Source organism: Polyodon spathula, chromosome 22, assembly GCF_017654505.1.
Source record: "Polyodon spathula isolate WHYD16114869_AA chromosome 22, ASM1765450v1, whole genome shotgun sequence".
In the NCBI taxonomy this organism is placed as follows: Eukaryota; Metazoa; Chordata; class Actinopteri; order Acipenseriformes; family Polyodontidae; genus Polyodon; species Polyodon spathula.
Genome location: NC_054555.1, coordinates 24217915 through 24237981, shown reverse-complemented (window position 1 = coordinate 24237981; position 20067 = coordinate 24217915). Strand labels below are relative to the sequence as shown.

The 20067-nt window shown below is 39.7% G+C and overlaps 1 protein-coding gene across 2 annotated transcripts; it reads right to left on the bottom strand.

The window, feature by feature from the left end:
• Positions 1–1431: 1431 nt before the first annotated feature.
• LOC121297472 (uncharacterized protein C22orf15-like) lies at positions 1432–4957 on the bottom strand. 2 transcript variants are annotated; one of them, XM_041223820.1, is made up of 5 exons: positions 4801–4957; positions 4112–4198; positions 2589–2711; positions 2399–2473; positions 1432–1907 (listed from the first exon to the last, which is right to left on the bottom strand). In XM_041223820.1, exons 1-5 carry the CDS (start codon positions 4823–4825, stop codon positions 1744–1746), a joined length of 474 nt encoding a protein of 157 aa, XP_041079754.1. In that variant the 5' UTR covers positions 4826–4957; the 3' UTR covers positions 1432–1743. The 2 variants fall into 2 exon arrangements, with proteins under 2 accessions (XP_041079754.1, XP_041079755.1); XM_041223821.1 differs by lacking the exon at positions 4112–4198 and having other exon boundaries at positions 4801–4956.
• Between the last annotated feature and the right edge of the window lie 15110 nt (positions 4958–20067).

Below are 20067 nucleotides of genomic sequence, written 5' to 3'. Positions count from 1 at the left end.
TTTTTATTTCCAAGAGTTTCCTGTTTACCACATGAACTTTTCAACCGGATTCGGATGATTTTATTTTTGGAACTTGTTTCTGGAAATGCATTGCAGTTTCTAAAAATATATAGCAGAAAGCAGAACTGTGTCCACTTGGATGACTTTGTAGGTCCGGAGGTCTGTGATGAGAACCAAGACAGACCAGACATATATTACAGTTCCAGGCTCAAGGCCACGCAGTCTGCAGACAGAGGCGTCAAAAGAAGGGGGGTTGTGGGTTACATACACCCTCTCCGAAAAACTCGAGACCCCACAGAGATATAATGTTTATATGTGGCAAGTAATGAAAATGCAAAACATGTTACAAAGCATTTTTTATGTATTGCATCTCTTCACGCTTTGCATTCTGCTTTATGAACAGAGCCCAGTATTTCATGTTTAATAACAGATGAGGCAGATTTGCGGTCCAGTGCGACTGCTTCACAGGGCCGGCGCCAGGGGTGCACCCGGGCCCAGCCTCTCCTGGGGCCCATACTAAAGATATTCTGTAACATCTTTGCCCATACCAGTCCTATTTCTTTTTTTTTTCTAAGTCCATTATCGATGGTTTAAAAATAAACCGTTGAAAAGTTGTACTGTCAGTCAAAACACACATTATCAAATCAGAGCTACGTAGACAAGACTCTTTATAATAGGTCAGTGTCGATTAGAAAACAACACTGTTCAATTTCGGGCCGGGGGTTGCATTTCTTTCACAGCTGCTGTTTATAAAGATTGCAACAAACAGTTTACTAACAAGGTATAAAATCATAAATAAAAAAAAGAACGCTCGGTGGAAGTAAGCTAACTTTTCCCCAGTTGTGGTAATAAATACATAACGTACGGTATATCGAATATTGCATCAAAACACAAGTCGGGTTGTTCAAAGCGAAAACAGCAGAAAAGACAGCTAGAAATTTCCCAAAAAGCAGCAGAAAATGCTAAAAAAAAATTAAAACGTTTACAGTATATGGTTTAAAAGTGGAGATGTAAAACAGCAAATACAATGTACTGAATCGTGTATTGTGAAACCGGTACCCAGTCAGTCACCTTTACCAAATTTTTATAATCGAGCTACTTGGACTGACTTTTGCACCAACGAGCTAAGAGTTAAAATCATGAAACATAAACCTGTGCAGCTAAATAAACTGACGTTGAATTCCCCAAAAATCACACATGATTTGTATACATTTTTGGAACAAAATTCGATTTATTTTAGGTTTGTTTTTTCTTTGTTTTTTTGTTTTTTTGGTGGGGGGATCCACTTCATACCCTTGCACCAGGGCCCTGGAAATCCTAGCACCGGTCATGTTGCTTCACACATCGTTGAGATCATATTCTAGTATTCTAGTCCTGTGGCTGTAAAAAGAAGGTATCTGGTTGATTCTGTTATTTATAAAAAACAAATTCTAAATAATCCTCCTGAAGACGTTCTGCTGTTTTGCGACTGTGAAGTTCTCAGCATTTTCCTTTAGATTCGAAGACAGCATCAGATTTTGCTTCTGACTCATTAGCATACACATAGTTAATGCTAATCCTTTAATGCAGATGGTAACAGACAAAAAACATCTCTTCTGGTATACACAATGTGTGTGTGTGTGTGTGTGTATTTGTAACATTGCAAGGACTTTGAAGGCAACATTTCCTTTGCAGATGTCTCATTCTAAGCAGTTTTTTCTGAGATTCAGTCTATTTCCTCAGTGCATGTGAGGAGGGCTCTTGTTAGGTTCTGTGGTTGATATTGGAATTCTTCTTGCTGGTGGAAGGGGTTTTATTCTTAGTGTGGGGGTGGGTGGACGGAGGGTCTTTGTGCTGACGGCCTTTCCTCGAGACACAGTTCTTCCTCTCCCGGTCTCTCTGGGGGTTCGACAGCTTCTGTAGGACATCTGTGGGAAACAGAGGCTTATTTACTGGGTCCATTGAAACTGAACTACAAAATGCACTAATAGAGCGTAGGTCTATGGAATGGCCAGTAGGGGGCTACACAGAATACAACTACAGTCTGTTCAAAAGATTATTTCTTTGCAATTAGAGTGATAATGGATTGTTATGCACTTCAGATTTAAAGTGCATTAGAAACCATGCATGGTCTTTTATTCAGGCAGAGACCAAACAACTTTGAATTATATTCAATTTGGAATGAAATCCAGCAATAATACCATATATAGATTCAACTGAGGTAGATTACAGAACATTTTTTATGTAGTAAGAAATATATTGTTGCAATTATATAGAAGACAGAGCACATACTCATGTACCAGTCATATGCTGTAAACAAGCACCACTGTATTCACCTTGGGAAGAATCCAATGCAGATTCATAACAAGGAATGTAGAAAGTTAATACAAAAATTAAAAATGTCTGTTCAAGCTCTCACCTGCTAAATCGGGGTGGCATTTTCCTAGGTTCAGTAAAAGAGATTCATATTTGTTCCCTTCACCGCCATCTCCTCCTAAAACAAACACACACAATGCGTTTTTCAAAGCTGGGAAATGAAAACTGGTTTAAAACAATAGCACTCGTTTCTTTAGACAGAAATAGATGAGGTGATTATATTTTGGACTCACTGATGACTTTGAGCAGGATGTACCTGTGCCTTTCCTTCAGGAAGCTGCTGGCAAAGTCAGGCGAGTTTTCACGTTCGCTCAAATTCACGAGGGCTCCCGATTCATCCAGCAGGTCGATACAAACTGCAGGAAAGAAGGAGTCTTGGTTCATTAAAACAGAAACATAGCATATTCAATCCACGGATACACAATCAAACCCACATTGTGTATTTTTAATGCAGGATGGTTGGCATACGGTAGCTTCATGAGGTTTAAAGCAACATTCTTTTAGTATTTAATTAACCAAGACTGCATTTTTAACAGAAACAGTGCTATATGTTTTTTTCTTATTGAGGAATTTATGTTAATAATGCAGATGTCAGAATATTTATAGGCTTGACTTGAGCAGAATTTACTTTTAAATAGCCATCAGTGACAGTGTGGTGGCCTTTATACTGTCCATTGCCATGTTCTGTCAACGTCATTGGTCCTTTAGGGTTTACTCTCTCTTTGTGCAACTTTCCCAAAAGTAGTTCCTGTATGTACAATCATGCAAACAGTGGGGACAATGCAGTTGTAAATTGACATCCCTTTAACCTCAAATAAGGGCTTAGTCTTGAAAGTAAAAATGTTGTACCTCGCTGCTTAAAAACAAAGGCTTTTATACACCACATGGCAACAAAGTGCTGTTATTGGGGACGGCTATTGCCAGATCATCTGGTGACATCAGCGGGAGATCACTTTGGTGACAGGGTTCCTTGTCATCGTGGAGGCAATGAGTGGCGATGGTTCTGAAGAGTCTGCGGATCCTAGATTCAGATGCCATCTCACCCACTGTGACACCGTGAGCCCAGGACTTGTCACTTTTGTCACCTATAGTGTAGTATCCCTTTTGCTTAAGATTTGCACACACCTAGGCAAAGCTACTGTGGTGGGTGTTGTGAGTGAGTTTCATGTGTCAATAAACATGCCACTACTAAGATTTGAGAATTGCGGCGATTTTCACAGCATGTAAACACTTTTTAACATTAAATATCACATTTGAAATAGCTTGCATGCAAACCCTACCTGACCTGAAAATACAGGAAAGTGTACTTACTTGCAGGAGTTCAGTATGTACAGTTAGTGTTTAACTAACACAGTAGTATTTCATACAGCAAGTTAAAATATACAAGTCCAAACTGTATCTCTCTATAGCTACCTGCTAGCCCCTAGACAGTTTACACCTGTTTTCTATAACAATCTAACCATAAAAACCCTTTCCGCTGTATTTTTGCACAGTATTTTTTGCAGTTTCCAATACTTTTTCCATATTTATACTACGCATAGTTTACCCTTATCATACCGCTTTGGGTTTTACAATGCCTGCCTATACTTTACCATGCTTTCACTGTGCTTCATTACACTTTGCTATGCTTTTGCTGTGACCTTTATAAGGGAAACATTAATGCTTACTGCGGTCACCCCACAACCCTTTTCTATCAATAAATGCTGCTGTGTGAACAAAACAAAAAAGCTTTTCACTGGCAAAGAAATACATGTACCTTCTTCCATACAGTTACATCTCTCTTTCAATGAGTGGATGAAGTTAATGATTCTACAGTTCGGATTAAATATCTCCTTTTGGTCTTCTGTAGATAAAAGCAACAAACAAGTGGGTATAGATTAATATAAAAAGAAACCTGTCTTTACTTTAATTCCCTGTCAATTATTAATAAAAGCTGTCCAATATACAAATAACAGCCGTACTGACACATCGCAAAGTGCAGCTGATGAGTTCTCCTTTGATCCATCAATTCTCCATAGTGCATTTGCAAAAGAGAATATAGAACAGTGCAAAGCTGGCATTAATTTAGTTTAATAATTTAAATGGCATATTGCCACCCAGAGCTAGATTTCAGCTCCACAGGTAGGGTTACACAGTATAATTAAATGCATGATTCTATAGGTCTGACACATGCTTTTTTTTAACATTGTCAACAGGAGTTGAAATGGGGTTGTTTTAAACACAGAATATTGCAGTTAATCAATAAACACCTGCGCTCTAGAGTCTGCTAGAGTGGAGCCTGCCCACTGTGCAATCCTGGTTTGAATGCAGAAAGCTGCTAAAGCCTTATACAACACACAGTATGATGAGAGGATAGCTAGACTTGCAACGCCTAAAACAGTAAGACAGGGGAAAAAACAAATTCTAAAAAAAAAAAAAACTTTTAGATTTCCAATCAGAACTTACCCCCAAACTTCACTGTGATAAACATCCTTCCCAGGGTTTAAAAAAACGTCCCCAAGGCTGAAAGACTTCTTCCCTTTGAAAGCTGTTCCTTTGCACTGACTGCCAGCACGTTTTTCTTGTCTTTTCTTCCCAGCTCAAAATCCAGCCCAGTCTCCATAAACACAGCTCATAAAAGGGGTTTAAAGCAGTGTTGTTGACTACAGCCATGCTTAGTGACAAAGCTTTGTTATTGTGAAAGAGGATTCATTATACATGTGAAGTTGTTTGAGTTTGTGTGTGTGTGTGTGTGTGTGTGCATGCACAATAAGAAGTTTGTTGCATTCTTACAAATTCCCTCCCTGAAAAATATAACTTTTTAGGGTCCCTTTTAAAAAAAAAATCCTATAGAAATCTACAGAAAATTGAAGAAATGTATTACATGTTTTATAGATGTATAGAAAATATATAAATCTTTAGAAACAAGTATTTATATATATATGAAAATAGCAAAAAATATATAGTTTTTCTATAGTAAGCTGTATTTTTTGTAAAATAAATCTGTAAGATTTTTTGTAAGGGATATTTTTAATGCATGTACTAACGACGCAGGTTTTTTTGTATCTGACAAATGTTTCACAAAATAAACTTATTTATGTTAACTAAAAAGAAAAAAGGCAAATGTTTAAATTAACACTGTTAGTTGTTTATTTTCTATTAAAGGACGCAAAGTTACCACCTGCACAAACCAAACCGTCAAAACTAGTATCAATCAATTAGGAAAACACAATTTTATTTTTGCTTTTAACAAAAATGGTTTGAATTTCATTTCTGACAAAAGGCCTTGATACCTATTTCCAAAGAGTCTTTCTGTGCTTTGCCCGTGCTAGTTTCTTGAGTGGAAAGAACTGACTAATAACCACAGAAGCATTCTCGAATACAAGTTACTTTCACAGCAACGACACAGAGGGAAGTGTGTGGCTGGAGAAACCAAATGAGCTGTTCTGCTTTTAATCGATCTCTGTCTTTTATGTTTTTCTCCACTACCGCCTGATGGCTCCGTCTGCCAACGCAACCACTATTTATTAGAATCAGTCAGACACACACAGAGGCATTCTTGCTGACAGTGATTAAACAATGCTTAGCGGGAGGAACCCACCTTTACAAAAAAGTCTAAGTGCACCTTTCAATATCATTAAAATTCATCATGACATCCACACGGCAATGCCAGCTGGGAGCTTAGAAACAGACACTTTAAAGCTACAGTGCCCTGCAATCATCTTCAGTTTTACCAGTACACTAAGATAGAATTCCTCTGTGTCTTTTTTCTACATTCCTTTTCAGTTTCATCTTCTAAGCGCTTTGTTTTGTAAGACCTTGCTGACAGTTTGTTTGCACGTAAGCAAATCAATTTGAATGCACATTAGAGAACAAAAAAAAAAAAACCCAGTCCCTAACAATAATTATACTACTCCTTCCTACAACCAAGTTGTTTCTTGCTAATTTTATAATATTAAAATAGCTGTAGTCATTTCAGAAAGTTAACTTTTGCTCTGGCTTCAAATTAGGGTGCTTGGTGTACCAATACTTCACTGCTCCAATGTTTGTTGGATGCTAATGTGCTAATTGCAAAAACATGTTTTAAAAGAAAATATATCTCTCCTTGATCTGGGATAGTCTGAGTTGAGTGGGGCCTAGGAGTTTGTTGTGTCTTGTCGTTCACCGTATCCATGGTACCCATTCACTCAGACAGAGAGCAGCCTTTTACTATCACCCTTTGTATTTTGAGCTATATTGAAGTGTCTAGGCTTGCTGAGTGTGGAGCGGGCTGTGGAATCTACATGTACAGCAGCTACGGTGATATTTACTGTCTTTTGTGTTCTTTCATGCCAGACCCTGATCAATACACCCCTCAATAGGAACAGTGCTGACTTGGACATTGCTAATCTCCAAGGCAGACCTTCGAGCTGCACTAATGTTTCAGCTGCATGTTTCTGCTGATTCAATAACATTCTCAAGGTCAGGTGCATTTCAGTGCATTTCAGTGCATTTCTGGCAGCTTACAATTGTTGCAGCCCATCTTCCTCTGTCCTTCTAATGAGGGTCTGTTATACAGCCTCTGATGCCTCATCTCACTGTCAGGGGATGGGGGGGGGAGGGGGGCTAATTGAGGTGCCAATTACCTCCAGCTTTTATGCTGTGACCTTCTGCCATCCATCCATCCCATCAAAAGGAAACATAAAAAACAACAGTATTAAAAGTTATCAGCTATAGCATCAGTGTTATGTGTGCACACCATACCGGGGGGGGGGGGGGTATATATATGCACACCTATATATATAGATATATATATATATATATTATAATATATAAATACTGTTATTATCACTAGCAGATAGTACGTTAATGAAAAGGTCATCCTATTTATCCCTTAAATGTGTATTTCAGGCATATTACATTACATGGTTAGAGGGGAAAATCTGTTGATGTAGGTACCATTAGTGAGAAACAATTATCCCATATTTCTTGTTCATGTTTTATATGACTCAGGTCTTTTGCGTCATTCCTCAGCGGTTTCAAAACTTTCTGAGCAATTATATGGCTTATAGAGTAATATTATCCCTGCAGCCCACATACAGAAGGCTAAATAAAGGACAATTGTTTTTTTTTTTTTTGTACATCAGACAATTAACACCTTCTGGCAGGGTTTGCACAGGTCAGTAACATAAACGGTGGTGCATCTGCTGCTCAATATGGTTTTGCTAATAGTATGGGCACTGGCTGCTTTGCATACTGACTCATGTGAAGAACTAATTACCCAAAAAGTGCAGTATGATAATTAATTGAAGAAATAATCAACTTAAATGCTATGTAAATAGAACATTGATAACTATGGAGAACTAGCAGCCTGTGACATTTCATAATGACTAGGAAAGCTTTAAGACAAACACACCTCAGGGTATAGGTGCCTGATTGTATAAGTGATTACATGCTTGCCAATAGGATGATCAGTCCTCATTTGGAAAGCAAGGACAAAGTGCAGAGATCCAGCACTTTCCTGTGCAGACAGAAGAGATGCTCTACCAGTATAACTAATGACTGGTAATGCAATTATCAGATCTACTGGTAAATATGAAACCATTAAATACAATAAAATAAATTTACATGATCCTCAAATAGCTATTGAAAATATCCATAAGTGATGATGTTACCAGCTATAACAAAACTATTGATGAAAGTTGTCCATTTGTATTATAAGGTTACCTTGTCTGCAGCATTGGCTCATCTGACATTACGATGGGTCATTTAGATCAATGGGATTACAGTTCAGGTCACCTTATGTCACTTATATCATTTTTTATAGCGCCTTTAACCAAGGCCCTTTACAAATTTAGACAAAATGGTACAATCAAGAATATTAGGTAAAAAAAGACTGCAAGTTATTGGGCTGAGGTGGAGATATTCTGATTAATTACTAGTATGAAAGCAGAGGGCCTAGGTCAGGGTCAGACAAGCAGGGTCATAGCAGGAGGTCAGAGGTCAAGGGTATCAGTAGTATGGGCTAGGGAGAAGAGATGTGTTTTGAGGGAGGAGCCGAAACTACGTGGTGTGGGTGACTGTTATACAATAAGTGGGAGTCTACTCCAATGAAGGGGAGCAAGAAAGGAAAAGGAACGGAAATGGGATTGGACACAGGGCGTGGGTGGGACAGAGAGGAACAATAGGGGTTGGGTGCGTAACGGGCGTGGAGGTACATAGTAGGTGATCAGTGCAGCCAGATAAGATGGGGCAGGACCATAGAGAGATTTATACACAAGGGTAAGGAATTTGAACAGGAAACAATAAGAGACAGGGAGCCAGTGTAGCTGCAGGAGGAGAGGGGAGGTATGGCAGGAGTGGGGGAGGTTGAATATGAAAGTTTGTTGTAATGGTACACAGGCAGTAGAGGGGAGGCCAAGGAAGAGGGAGTTACAGTAATAGGTGGAAACAGCAGGTGCGTGTTATGGCTGAGATATGGCCAGAAAGGGAGAGGGTAGAGTCGAAGATGACGCCAAGGTTACGAGCAGAGAGGGATGGAATGAGGGACAAGGGAGGGAATGAGATGGTGAAAGGTGTTAAAATATCCTTAATTTGCTCCTTAAAAAAACAAATGCATTCTTCTCATATGTAACAGCACCTAGTTGCTAATTTGATGTGTTCTTTGAATCAAAAAGCATTTCTGTATAAAAAACTGTTTATCTTTCTTAGGCTTTTTTTATTACTTAGTGTGGTTGTAAAATATAAATTATTTTGGATCATTAGAAAAACATATTTACAAAAACAAATGTAGGTCTACTCATCACACTTCATGAATATGTTTATTTAAAAAAAAAAAACAACAAATCACTTGTGATACAGGATCAAACTGGATCATTTTCCTGGGAACGCAGAGTAAAACACAGCTCTTAAAAACAACACTCCGATAAGGTTCCTGGAATCTCTGCTATAAATGCCTAACATATAACTCATAAACCCATTCTAAAGCCTTCATTTACTTTAACAGCTGTGCTAATTACCTGTAACAAACTGAGATGCACAACAATATTTATCCAGAACTCTGCTATGTACTCTCTGAGGGCTCAGAAACAATTTCTATAGTTTTGCTCGAGGTGCCTGAGGAGCCAAACTCTTGTCTAAAGTCTCTTAAAAGTTACAGCATCCTGTCTGCAGGCTCCTTACCACTCGTATATTTCCAAGCACTGCATACATATTGATTCTCTAATTATGTAAGCACTATACAGGGCAGTAAATATTTGGAATTTTATAAGGTTTTCTCAATAAGCAGGAACTTCAGCTAACCTTTACTAAAATAGAATGTTTCCATTTCAGTCACACGAAAGGAGCGAGGTAATGTTTCCTCTGTAGCTATTAACAGTCGCGTTGACCCAAGAGAGTGTAGTAATGATATCTCCCACGACACTAATCAAAACCAGCTATGATTCTCAATGTTTTACCAAAATAAATAAATATGAACAGATTGTTTATTCACGTTTTCTAGAGGGAATATAATACAAAATTCACATCTGTTTTTCATTGCCCAAAACATGATAAAGAAAAAGTAATTGATAAACTGAAAGCTCGCTATTTTAATAATTAGCTGCTATTAGTGTTAGTATTTTTTGTATTTTCTTTATCGTTAAGTATTTCTAATGATTGATTAGTATACTATTGGATCCTGATTCTCCTTAATGTTTTTAAATTCTCTCTCTCTCTCTCTCTCTCTCTCTCTCTCTCTCTCTCTCTCTCTCTCTCTCTCTCTCTCTCTCTCTATATATATATATATATATATATATATATATATATATATAAAGTAATACATGTGCATTCACAATAAAACTGTACCATTGTTGTTTTTGTCACTATGCTAAACATGCTTGAATTAATTATCAGCAAACAAATATGTTTTTCAGTTTCCAAATGTGTTTCCAAGCCCTTAAATCAAAGCCAGAAGAGATTTCCTTGATCTATAGCACTGTCTAATGCATGAGCACAATGGAAACTGTACATTAGAGAATAGGAGCACTGTTTTCAAGTATGTGCTTTGACTTTATTGATAGCATCAACCTAAACCGGCCACTGTAAAAATAGAGAGAGCCTTAGACAGGGTATGATTGATGTGCTCTTTCTGAAGCTCTTGAAATCCAGGATTTGCAAGTTCTGTCTAGAATGTTTGTAAAGTTTGGAGCACAGTGATCACCCAGTGTCTGGTTGCATTGGTGAGTCACTTTATTGTCAATCAATCACAGGCAAACCTAAAGCATGGGCTTCATAGATTGAAAACAGTTATAGTAAACACTATAAATCTCCCCATTGAAACAGATGATCACACCAGTATAACCAATCCTGTCAGTTCCTTTTAATTGCAATGAGCTCCCTCAATTTGGAGGACTATCTCTCTGTTAACGCCATTTGACTTCCTATCTGTGCTCATAATAGTTGTCCGTTGTACAGGTTTCCTACAAACTGTCTTTCTCCAATGAATTTGAGTCAAGCCTAGTGAATATATGTAGCAATGCCTTGCACTTCATTTATTAGCACCTAGTCCTTTAAAGTTGCACTATGGACCATATTGACCAGGCTCTAACTTTAATGAGGTATTTTTAAAAGCCGGATTTATTCATTAAAAAAAACTTTTTAATAAAGTAAACAAAAGTTGAATGGGTACTAAACTTTATTTAATCCAACAAAATCAACATAAGACTCCCATTGCATAGCAGCTTGAGCCATTCCAGCTTTTAGCATGACACACAATAACCTGCAACCTCTTAAGCAGAGGTTTTAAATTATTCCCATCCTCGGTTACAGCTTATGACTGTGAATCCGACCCCAAAGATACAGCAGTATTTATTGTGTAGGATATTGCAATAATCGCTGCGCTGTCATTAAAATAGGCTACAGAGCTTCCTTTTTCACAGGGTTTCAATTTGCATCCTGTTCGGACTGGACAGATTGAATTATTGTTGCGCACGTGAATTCGCACACACATGCCTTGCAGAGGAAGTCTGTGGAAATTGAAGAGTGACGGCAGGCACAGAACATAAACAGCCTTCTAATCTGCACGACAGCAACTTCCCAGCCTGGTGATGGTGGTGGGGCTTGTACTAAGGTGCTTTGATTATGAGCCCAGAAGCTGTTCTTCAGTTCTAGTTGCCTGTAATAGACATATAAAATAGGCTAGATCAGCCTAAATGTCTTTATTTTTATAAGCCCCCACACCATTTAGTGCACAGCGGCGCATTGCCTGCAAAACTAAAGGCAGATCACTAGATGGCGCTGGCTCTTACTTCTCTAACCAGTACAGCAAACAGAGGGTCCTCATAATCCCATCACAATCAAGGTTAGAGTGAAGTGTATTCAACTAGTCATTCTATAATGACACATGTAAATCAAGGAAATGCATTTAAAGTCCCTTTAATGTTAATGTTAATGTTGTCTGCTGAGAAATTAATCAATTTCCTGCAGCCGTATCTAGTGCTAGGTTGCTGTGTAATAATTCAACAAAAGCAGTAAATTCATGTTCTGGTTCCTATCACAGCTTACCAGCCAACCAACGGTTCCTGGAATCCCTGTTGGGACGTTATCAGTTGCTTTTTTGTCTATATGCTTTTAAGATAAAATTGCATCTACTAGATGTGGTATAAAATACAATGGCATCTGGTCAGCTGCAGCTTTTTCTCTACCAGTGCTGAGAGGCTAAACAACACTACGCACTGAATTCTAAATCCGATGCTCTGCCACCTTAACCAACTGCAATGGAATCCACAGGCGAAGATGAGCAACTTCAGACTACCCTAACGTGAAGCTGCACTCCCCTGACTGTAGGACTAAAACTTGCCATATGTAAATCCATATTCGAACGTTGTTTTATTATTGTGGAGGTGAATGTTATGTAGTGTGTATTTATGACGCAGTAGCTGCGTCTTGACGTATTGGTTTGAAGCTGGTTGGTCACAAGCTCAGAACGGGTTGAACTAGCATTTACAGAGTGATATTCCGTTACCTGTTGGACCAGCGAGTCGATGACTCTCAAGGCCATTCAAACCAGGATAGGTCATTGGGTTCAACTAGATTCATTCTTAAGGGCAGCCCTTTTGTTTGCAGCAGTATTACAGGGTAACAAGTTTAAACCTGCACATGCTGTTTTGCAGTTATTCTTGCTGTAGACAAACTCCTTTTCTCAACATAGTCTTAAAGCCAGGCAGGCGGTATGAATCTAGCTTAGACTGAAGAGTCACAGCTTAGTTTAGAAGCAGAGGAAACACTGCAAAATGTAATGAATGAGAGCAGAACTATTCATAAGCTCCCATACTGAAGATTTGGCCTGATTCTCCAGTATGAGCTGTACAATGTATGTTTACTTACTTCAAGGAGAAGGGAGGGTGATGGTGGTGGTGGTGGGGGGTCTAAGTAGCATACAGTTCCCGCTCTCATCCATTGGTTATAGCGGGCTTGCAGTCATTCTAAACCTGAGGGAACACGTAGCCACTTTATCAGGAAAAGTGACTTGAAACCTGGTTCCAGTCTCAATTGGTGTGCCTGACAGGTGCTTGAAATCTAGTTCCAAACTTGAAAACCAAGTTCCAAGCCACAAAGTAGCTTTGTGTTCACCCAGCTTTAGCGAAAAAGAAAGGTGAACCAAACTTAATTTAAAACTTACAAACATCCCACAATCCCATTCAGTTTTACATAACATAATTCCTTGGTCTTTATTCCATGCTTCTATAATCTAACCTGTTCTTCACTCTGTTTTATGAACATGTACTGGAAGGCAGCCCAGTTTCCTTGCTTTGCACAAAGGTAGTTTTAGGTATCGGTACGCAATGCTCCCATTTTAAACCTTGCCACTGTGTAACTGAGCAAACCAAACAGACATGCTCTAGCTACTACCTGCTGCAGTAGGAGTCTATATATCTTCAAACAGTTTGTATGATTAGAAAGCAAAACACGTGGCATTTTTGTTTTAATTCTTAGCAGGAAATCATCAAATGTGAGTAAAACCAAATGTAATCAGTCAGAGAAACCTTTCAACAAGTGCCTTCTACAGTTTATTGATGTTTTTAATACAGGCTTGTGAATGCCTTTTTATACATTGCCACTGCGTTTTGACAGATAACTCAGTTCTGCTTCTTCAGATTTTACTGTGAAAATATTTTTCGAAACATTTGCCTTTAGCTCTTTCCCAGGGGAAAAAGTTACTGTATATTCTAAAGGGCTACATGAGAGGAACAGTGTCATTGATCCTTTTGAGATTGCTGTAAGTTCATGTCAAGGTTTCTTCCAGTAAGGATGAATGAGAGTTTACAGAAGGGTTTGTTCCAACAACAAAGTATCTGGCAGTATAAGAGAGTGGATGACTAAGCTTTCAAGGTGTATACGTTATGATGCAATAACAGCTTTTGGGCAGTGTGAATCATATAATAACACTATGTAACCCAATTTTCGTTCCTGGGTAGTAAGTGTTACTTCCTTGCTTATGCCTCAAAAGTATAGAAAATGGCTATTATTCCCCACAAACTTTGCTTTTGTGACCAGGACAGTGATATTTTGAAATTTACCTATTTCCAGTGAGACAACGGGCGAATTTGTGTCTTTTCGTTCACATAAAGTCAGAAAAAAACAACATATGAATCCAAATTAACATGTATTTATACTAACGTAATACAAAAATGACTACAAAAGATTTAGAAGTGAGTAGTTTTTCGAGATTTACGATTATACTGTAAATCACTTTCACGAATCAGCCCCCAAATGTAGTCTCCCATCATGTTCTCGTTATACTGTCCTTGGTAGCGGCGTTCAAAGTCCAGTATATCCTGGTGGAAGCGCTTGCCTTGCTCCTCCGAGTACGCTCCCATGTTCTCCTTGAATTTATCAAGATGAGCATCAAGGATATGGACTTTGAGGGACATCCTACAGCCCATTGTGCCATAGTTCTTCACCAGAGTCTCAACCAGCTCCACATAGTTTTCGGCCTTGTGATTGCCCAGGAAGCCCTGAACCACTGCGACAAAGCTGTTCCATGTCGCTTTCTCCTTACTAGTGAGCTTCTTGGGGAATTCATTGCACTCCAGGATCTTCTTTATCTGTGGTCCGACGAAGACACCGGCTTTGACCTTTGCCTCAGACAGCTTAGGGAAGAAGTCTTGAAGGTACTTGAAGGCTGCCGACTCCTTATCTAGAGCTCTGACAAATTGTTTCATAAGGCCCAATTTGACGTGCAGTGGTGGCATCAGCACCTTCCGGGGGTCCACCAGTGGCTCCCACTTGACGTTGTTCCTCCCCACAGAGAACTCGGTCCGCTGTGGCCAGTCCCGCCTGTGGTAGTGCGCCTTGGTGTCCCTGCTGTCCCAAAGGCAAAGATAGCAGGGAAATTTTGTAAAACTGCCTTGGAGACTGTGACACATGAGTTCTGGTGATGAATCTTCCTCCCCTGTGAGGGCGCTAAAGAACGAGAGGAGAAGTATCTGGAAGGGCTGGCCTGACAGTTCGTTTCTGGGTCAGGGAAGTGGGTCAGCCTGGAAAGAAGCGAGACTCTGTTGTAAGACCGTATTGATTTGAAAGGTAAACGAGAGGCAGCTGCAAGTAATAAGGCAGCTGCAACCATTTACCTAGATATCATGCGGGAGTACATATAGGGGCCAGGGTAACGCTGATCTTTTCCTTCGTTTGGGTAAAAGCTCAGCAGAAAGAAGGACCGAGAGAGGAGCTCTCGTGCAGAAAGAGAACGTATTGTGTTTTGTGTTTTGTGTTTTGTGTTTTTTGTTTGTTTTGTAATTGTCTGCGTTTTGCACCACCAGACAGTTAACTCACCTATCCGGAGCTGTCGACCAGGGTCAGCACAATCCGGATCACCACTATACAGAACAGTCACAACATTCTCGTGTCTTCATGTACCACAAGCACGTCTTGCACTCATCCAGGACTGGTGACCATGCGTTCGTTTTTGTTCGGGACTGTGCCCTGCTTTGTTATCCCCGCACTTTACACATCGTTGTGTATAGCCGGGGATTTATTATTTTACATTCACCAGACCTGGATTATAAATAAAAGCACCTTTGCACTGGAAACTGTTGTCTGCCTGTCACTGCTGTATCGCATCACCGCTACACCTGTTCCCCTCCACTAGCCACTTTGCCACAAGACCCATCAGGAATGCCACCATTTTGAAGTCTCCTATGACCTCCCAGCCGTACTCATCATACTTCAAGGCATCCAGCAAGGTCTTGATGCTGTTGTAATCCTCTTTGAGGTGCACCGAGTGAGCCAGGGGAAGAGACGGGTACTTGTTACCATTATGGAGCAGCACGGCTTTGAGGCTCCTGTCAATGAAGAGGCGCCACTCATTCTGGTTACAGGCGATTCCGATTGCCTCGAACAGACTGGTCATATTGTGGCAGAAGCAGAGCCCATCTTGATGGGTGAAGAAGCTGGAAAAAGGTTGGTGACGCTTCCTCCGATCTGCGACTTGCACACTTTCATCCAGCAAGTTCCATTGCTTGAGCCTAGACGTCAAAAGCTCGGCATTGGACTCGGTGAGACCAAGATCTCTAATCAAGTCGTTGAGGTCTTTTTGGTTGGGGTAGTATGGGTTTCTCTCCTCAGCTCCACTTCTGAAATTGTCATCTGGATCTACAACGTCTTCCTCGCTCTCTGACTTGCTGCTCTCTTCTAAAGACGGCTGCTCTCTCTGGAGGAGTGGGTACGGGGAGCTCATGGCAGTGTGGCACCGGGGCGATGGATGAAGGAAGGTCCAGATACATGATAGCAGGTGCATTCTTGCCAGTCCGACGTTTGGAAGGGTCCACCATGCAGAAGTAGCAGTTGCTTGAGTGGTCAGTGGGTTCCCGCCAAATTCTTGGGATAGCGAACTTCATGGCTCTCTTTTCCCCTCTGTACCATCCTACAAAAATACATTTATTTCACCCATGACACCCATTCTCGCAACATTTTTCATATATGATATATTTTTTCAATAACATTGAAAATTGTAAAACATTTTAAAATTAAAAACTTTTACAATTTTAAAAATGTTAACAAATTTTATAACATGAAATTCCGAGCAACAAGTGTCCGTCTTACCTTCCAGAGTTTTTTTGCAGTGCTCGCTGGTGAAATGAGGTACCCAGGGTTTGTCTTGATCCCCAACAGGCATGCTGAAATATGCCTTGTAGGCCTCACATATCTTAGCAGATGCTTCCACGGAGTACTTTTTCGCTCTTGTCTTGATAAATTGGCCGCAGACATAGCAAAATGATTCTGCCGGATGCTTGCAGCCTCTTGATGCCATCTCAGAAAAATGCAGATATGTATCCACTTAGGCAGCTGGAACTAAACTGAACTGGTGGGCTTAAGGCCCCTGTATTTATACTACTATTTATATTACTGGAAAGTTCTAGAAAGTTCTAGAAGTTACTCCAAGTTTACTCAGCACTGAATCTATCTGGAATGTTCTGGAAAATAGGTAAATTTCAAAATACCACTGTCCTGGTCACAAAAGCAAAGTTTGTGGGGAATAATAGCCATTTTCTATACTTTTGAGGCATAAGCAATTAGGAAATAACACTTACTACCCAGGAACCAAAAAAAAATAATAATAATTGTTACAGGGTGTAATTAACTCCCAGCAATGAAAGGCACTTATAAATTACCATATGTAAAAAACACACCTAGAACAATCCCTGTGTTTTGTTTTGTTAGTCAAAATATTAAGACTAAAGGAAGGATGCTGTCAATCCTATCCCAGGAAAGGACAGTGTGGACATTTTTTTCCCAAAGGTTTGATAGGCTATGAAAGGGTCTGCAGCAATACTACAGTAGCATCTCAACCTGGAAATGTGGTCAACAAATTTGTAACACAACCAGTAGAGGGCAACATATATATTCAGCCATTGTTAATCTCTAACTACTCATATACTAGGTGGAAGAAATATATGTATATCTGCATTATAATGTTATTTCCTTAGATCTGAGAATATTTACTGGTATGATGTTATTTAATGTGGTTCGCAAACCAGCACAAAGCATGAATGGTCGTAGGTATTCTTTGGGTTATCCATAGTATTGTGGTCCTTTGTGAAATGGTATATACAGTGGCTCTCAAAAGTATTCACTCCCCCTTGGACTTTTCCACATTTTATTGTGTTACAACATGGACTCAAAATGGATTTAATTAGGAGTTTTTGCCACTGATCAACACAAAAAAAGTCCATGATGTCAAAGTAAAAAATAAAATCTACAAATTGTTCTAAATTAATTACAAATATAAAACAGAAAATAATTGAAAAGTATTCACCCCCTTTACTATGCACACCTAAATAAGCTCTGGTGCAACCAATTGTCTTTAGAAGTCACATAATTAGTTGAATGGAGTCCACCTGTGTGCAATTAAGGTGTTTCACATGATTTCAGGTTAAATGCACCTGTCTCTGGGAGGTCCCACAGTTGGTTAGTACATTTCCTAACAAAAACTACATCATGAAGATGAAGGAACATTCAAAGCAAATCCGGAATAAGGTTCTTCAAAAGCATAAATCAGAGATAGAATATAAGAACATTTCCAAGGCACTGAATATCCCCCGGAGCACAGTAAAGTCCATTATTAAGAAATGGAGAGAATATGGCACAACTGTGAATCTGTCTAGAACAGGCCGTCTTCAAAAACTGAGTATCCGGGAGAGAAGGGCACTAGTCAGGGAGGTAACAAAGAGGCCTATGGCAACTCTAAAGGAGTTACATTCTTCCATGGCTGAGCTGGGAGACACTGTACATACGGCAACAATTTGCTTCACAAAACTGGCTTTTATGGGAGAGTGGCAAAAAGAAAGCCATTGTTGAAAAAAACTCACATCAAATCTCGACTAGAGTTTGCCAGAAGGCATGTGGGAGACTCTGAGACCAAGTGGAAGAAGACTATGGTCTGATGAGACCAAAATAGAGCTTTTTGGCCTCAACGCTAAGCTTTTAGTTTGGCGCAAGCCTAACACCGCACATCGTCCTGAGAACACCATCCCCACCGTGAAGCATGGTGGTGGCAGTATCATGCTATGGGGATGCTTCTCTCCGTCAGGGCCTGGAAAGCTTGTGAAGATATGGGCAAAATGAATGAAGCAAAGTACAGAGAAATCCTGGAGGAAAACCTGCTGAAGTCTGCAAGAGACCTGGGACTTGGGAGAAGATTCATCTTCCAGCAGGACAATGACACCTAACATACAGCCAAAGCCACACTGGAGTGGCTTAAAAACAAAAAGGTCAATGTCCTGGAGAGGCCCAGTCAAAACCCGGACCTCAATCCAATTGAGAATATGTGGAAAGAGTTGAAAATTGCTGTTCACCAAAGGTCCCCATCCAACTTGATGGAGCTTGAGCAATTTTGCAAAGAAGAATGGGCAAAAATTGCAGTGTCCAGATGTGCAAAGTTGGTAGAGACTTATCCAAATAGACTCATGGCTGTAATTGCTGCCAAAGGTGCCTCTACCAAATATTGACTCAAGGGGGTGAATACTTATGCAATCAATTATTTTCTGTTTTGTATTTGTAATTAATTTAGAACAATCTGTAGATTGTGTTTTCACTTTGACATTATGGATGTTTTTTGTGTTGATCAGTGGCAAAAACCCCTAATTAAATCCATTTTGATTCCATGTTGTAACACAATAACATGTGGAAAAGTCTGAGGGGGGGTGAATACTTTTGAGAGCCACTGTGCAATGGAGGGCAGCATGTTTCACATTGATATTCTGTATATTCGTAAAGTGCAACCATCAAAACATGCAATAAAATGTACATTGTAACTAAAAAAAAAACAGCTGTAAGTAGGACTTTTGCTGAGACTATGAAGGATGCTTACTGCAGTCAGTGCACCATCTACAATAAAAGAAACCTCATATCTAAGGATGAACAGAGAACAGGCATTTGAAAAGAATAGTGTCACAAAGCTGGAACTGAGAGGTCTTTTCATAGAACAGCAGGAGCTGTCACTTCAAGGTTGTTCTTTAGCGTTGTGCAACAATCTTCAATCATTTCCCATGGACCCTTGTGATAATTCATCTTCACAGATTTTTCACAAGCATTGTTTGCTTACAGGTGTGTCTGGAAACCTCCCGCTGGTGCTGAACTGTGTTTTAAACATCCCATGTCTAATCACTTGTGATGGTCCCCTGGCAGCCATCGTCGTCCATTGGCTGGAGGTTTTGTTCTGAATCAAGAAGACACCGCCAACAGCAATTTCAGGGAGAGTACCGGCTTTAATGGAGAATGTCAGTAAAATTAGAACAAACTATAGTCTGTATACAAATGTATGTGCCGTGCCCACTAGATATAAAAAAAAAACAATGTGTGCAACTATTCAAAAACAATAAGGGGAATCTGAATTATGTCATTGAGTTTACTAGCAGTGCAAGCAGCTCATCCTTCAACCCAGTGGCTTCCTTGAACACCGTGACCTTCAAGATGGTCTCCTGGGTGTTCCTGCAATGGAAATGTTTGCGATGGATTTGTCAGGCAACTGATGTGCTACAGTGACCCGAATCAGAGAAACCTTCAACACTGGACAAGACACCTTGTTTCCACTTGAACAATATACTGGAAGCTCTGCATAGTAGAATGGTATGAGTCCATGTTGACTGTTAATATATTGCAATACCATGGCACCACATCAGTACCTGTGTGCAATGTGTTAGGACCACTATGAAATATTTGTTGTAAATGGGGGGAATGCTGTGGTTTGCTAATAGTTGATATTTCTGCTGTTTT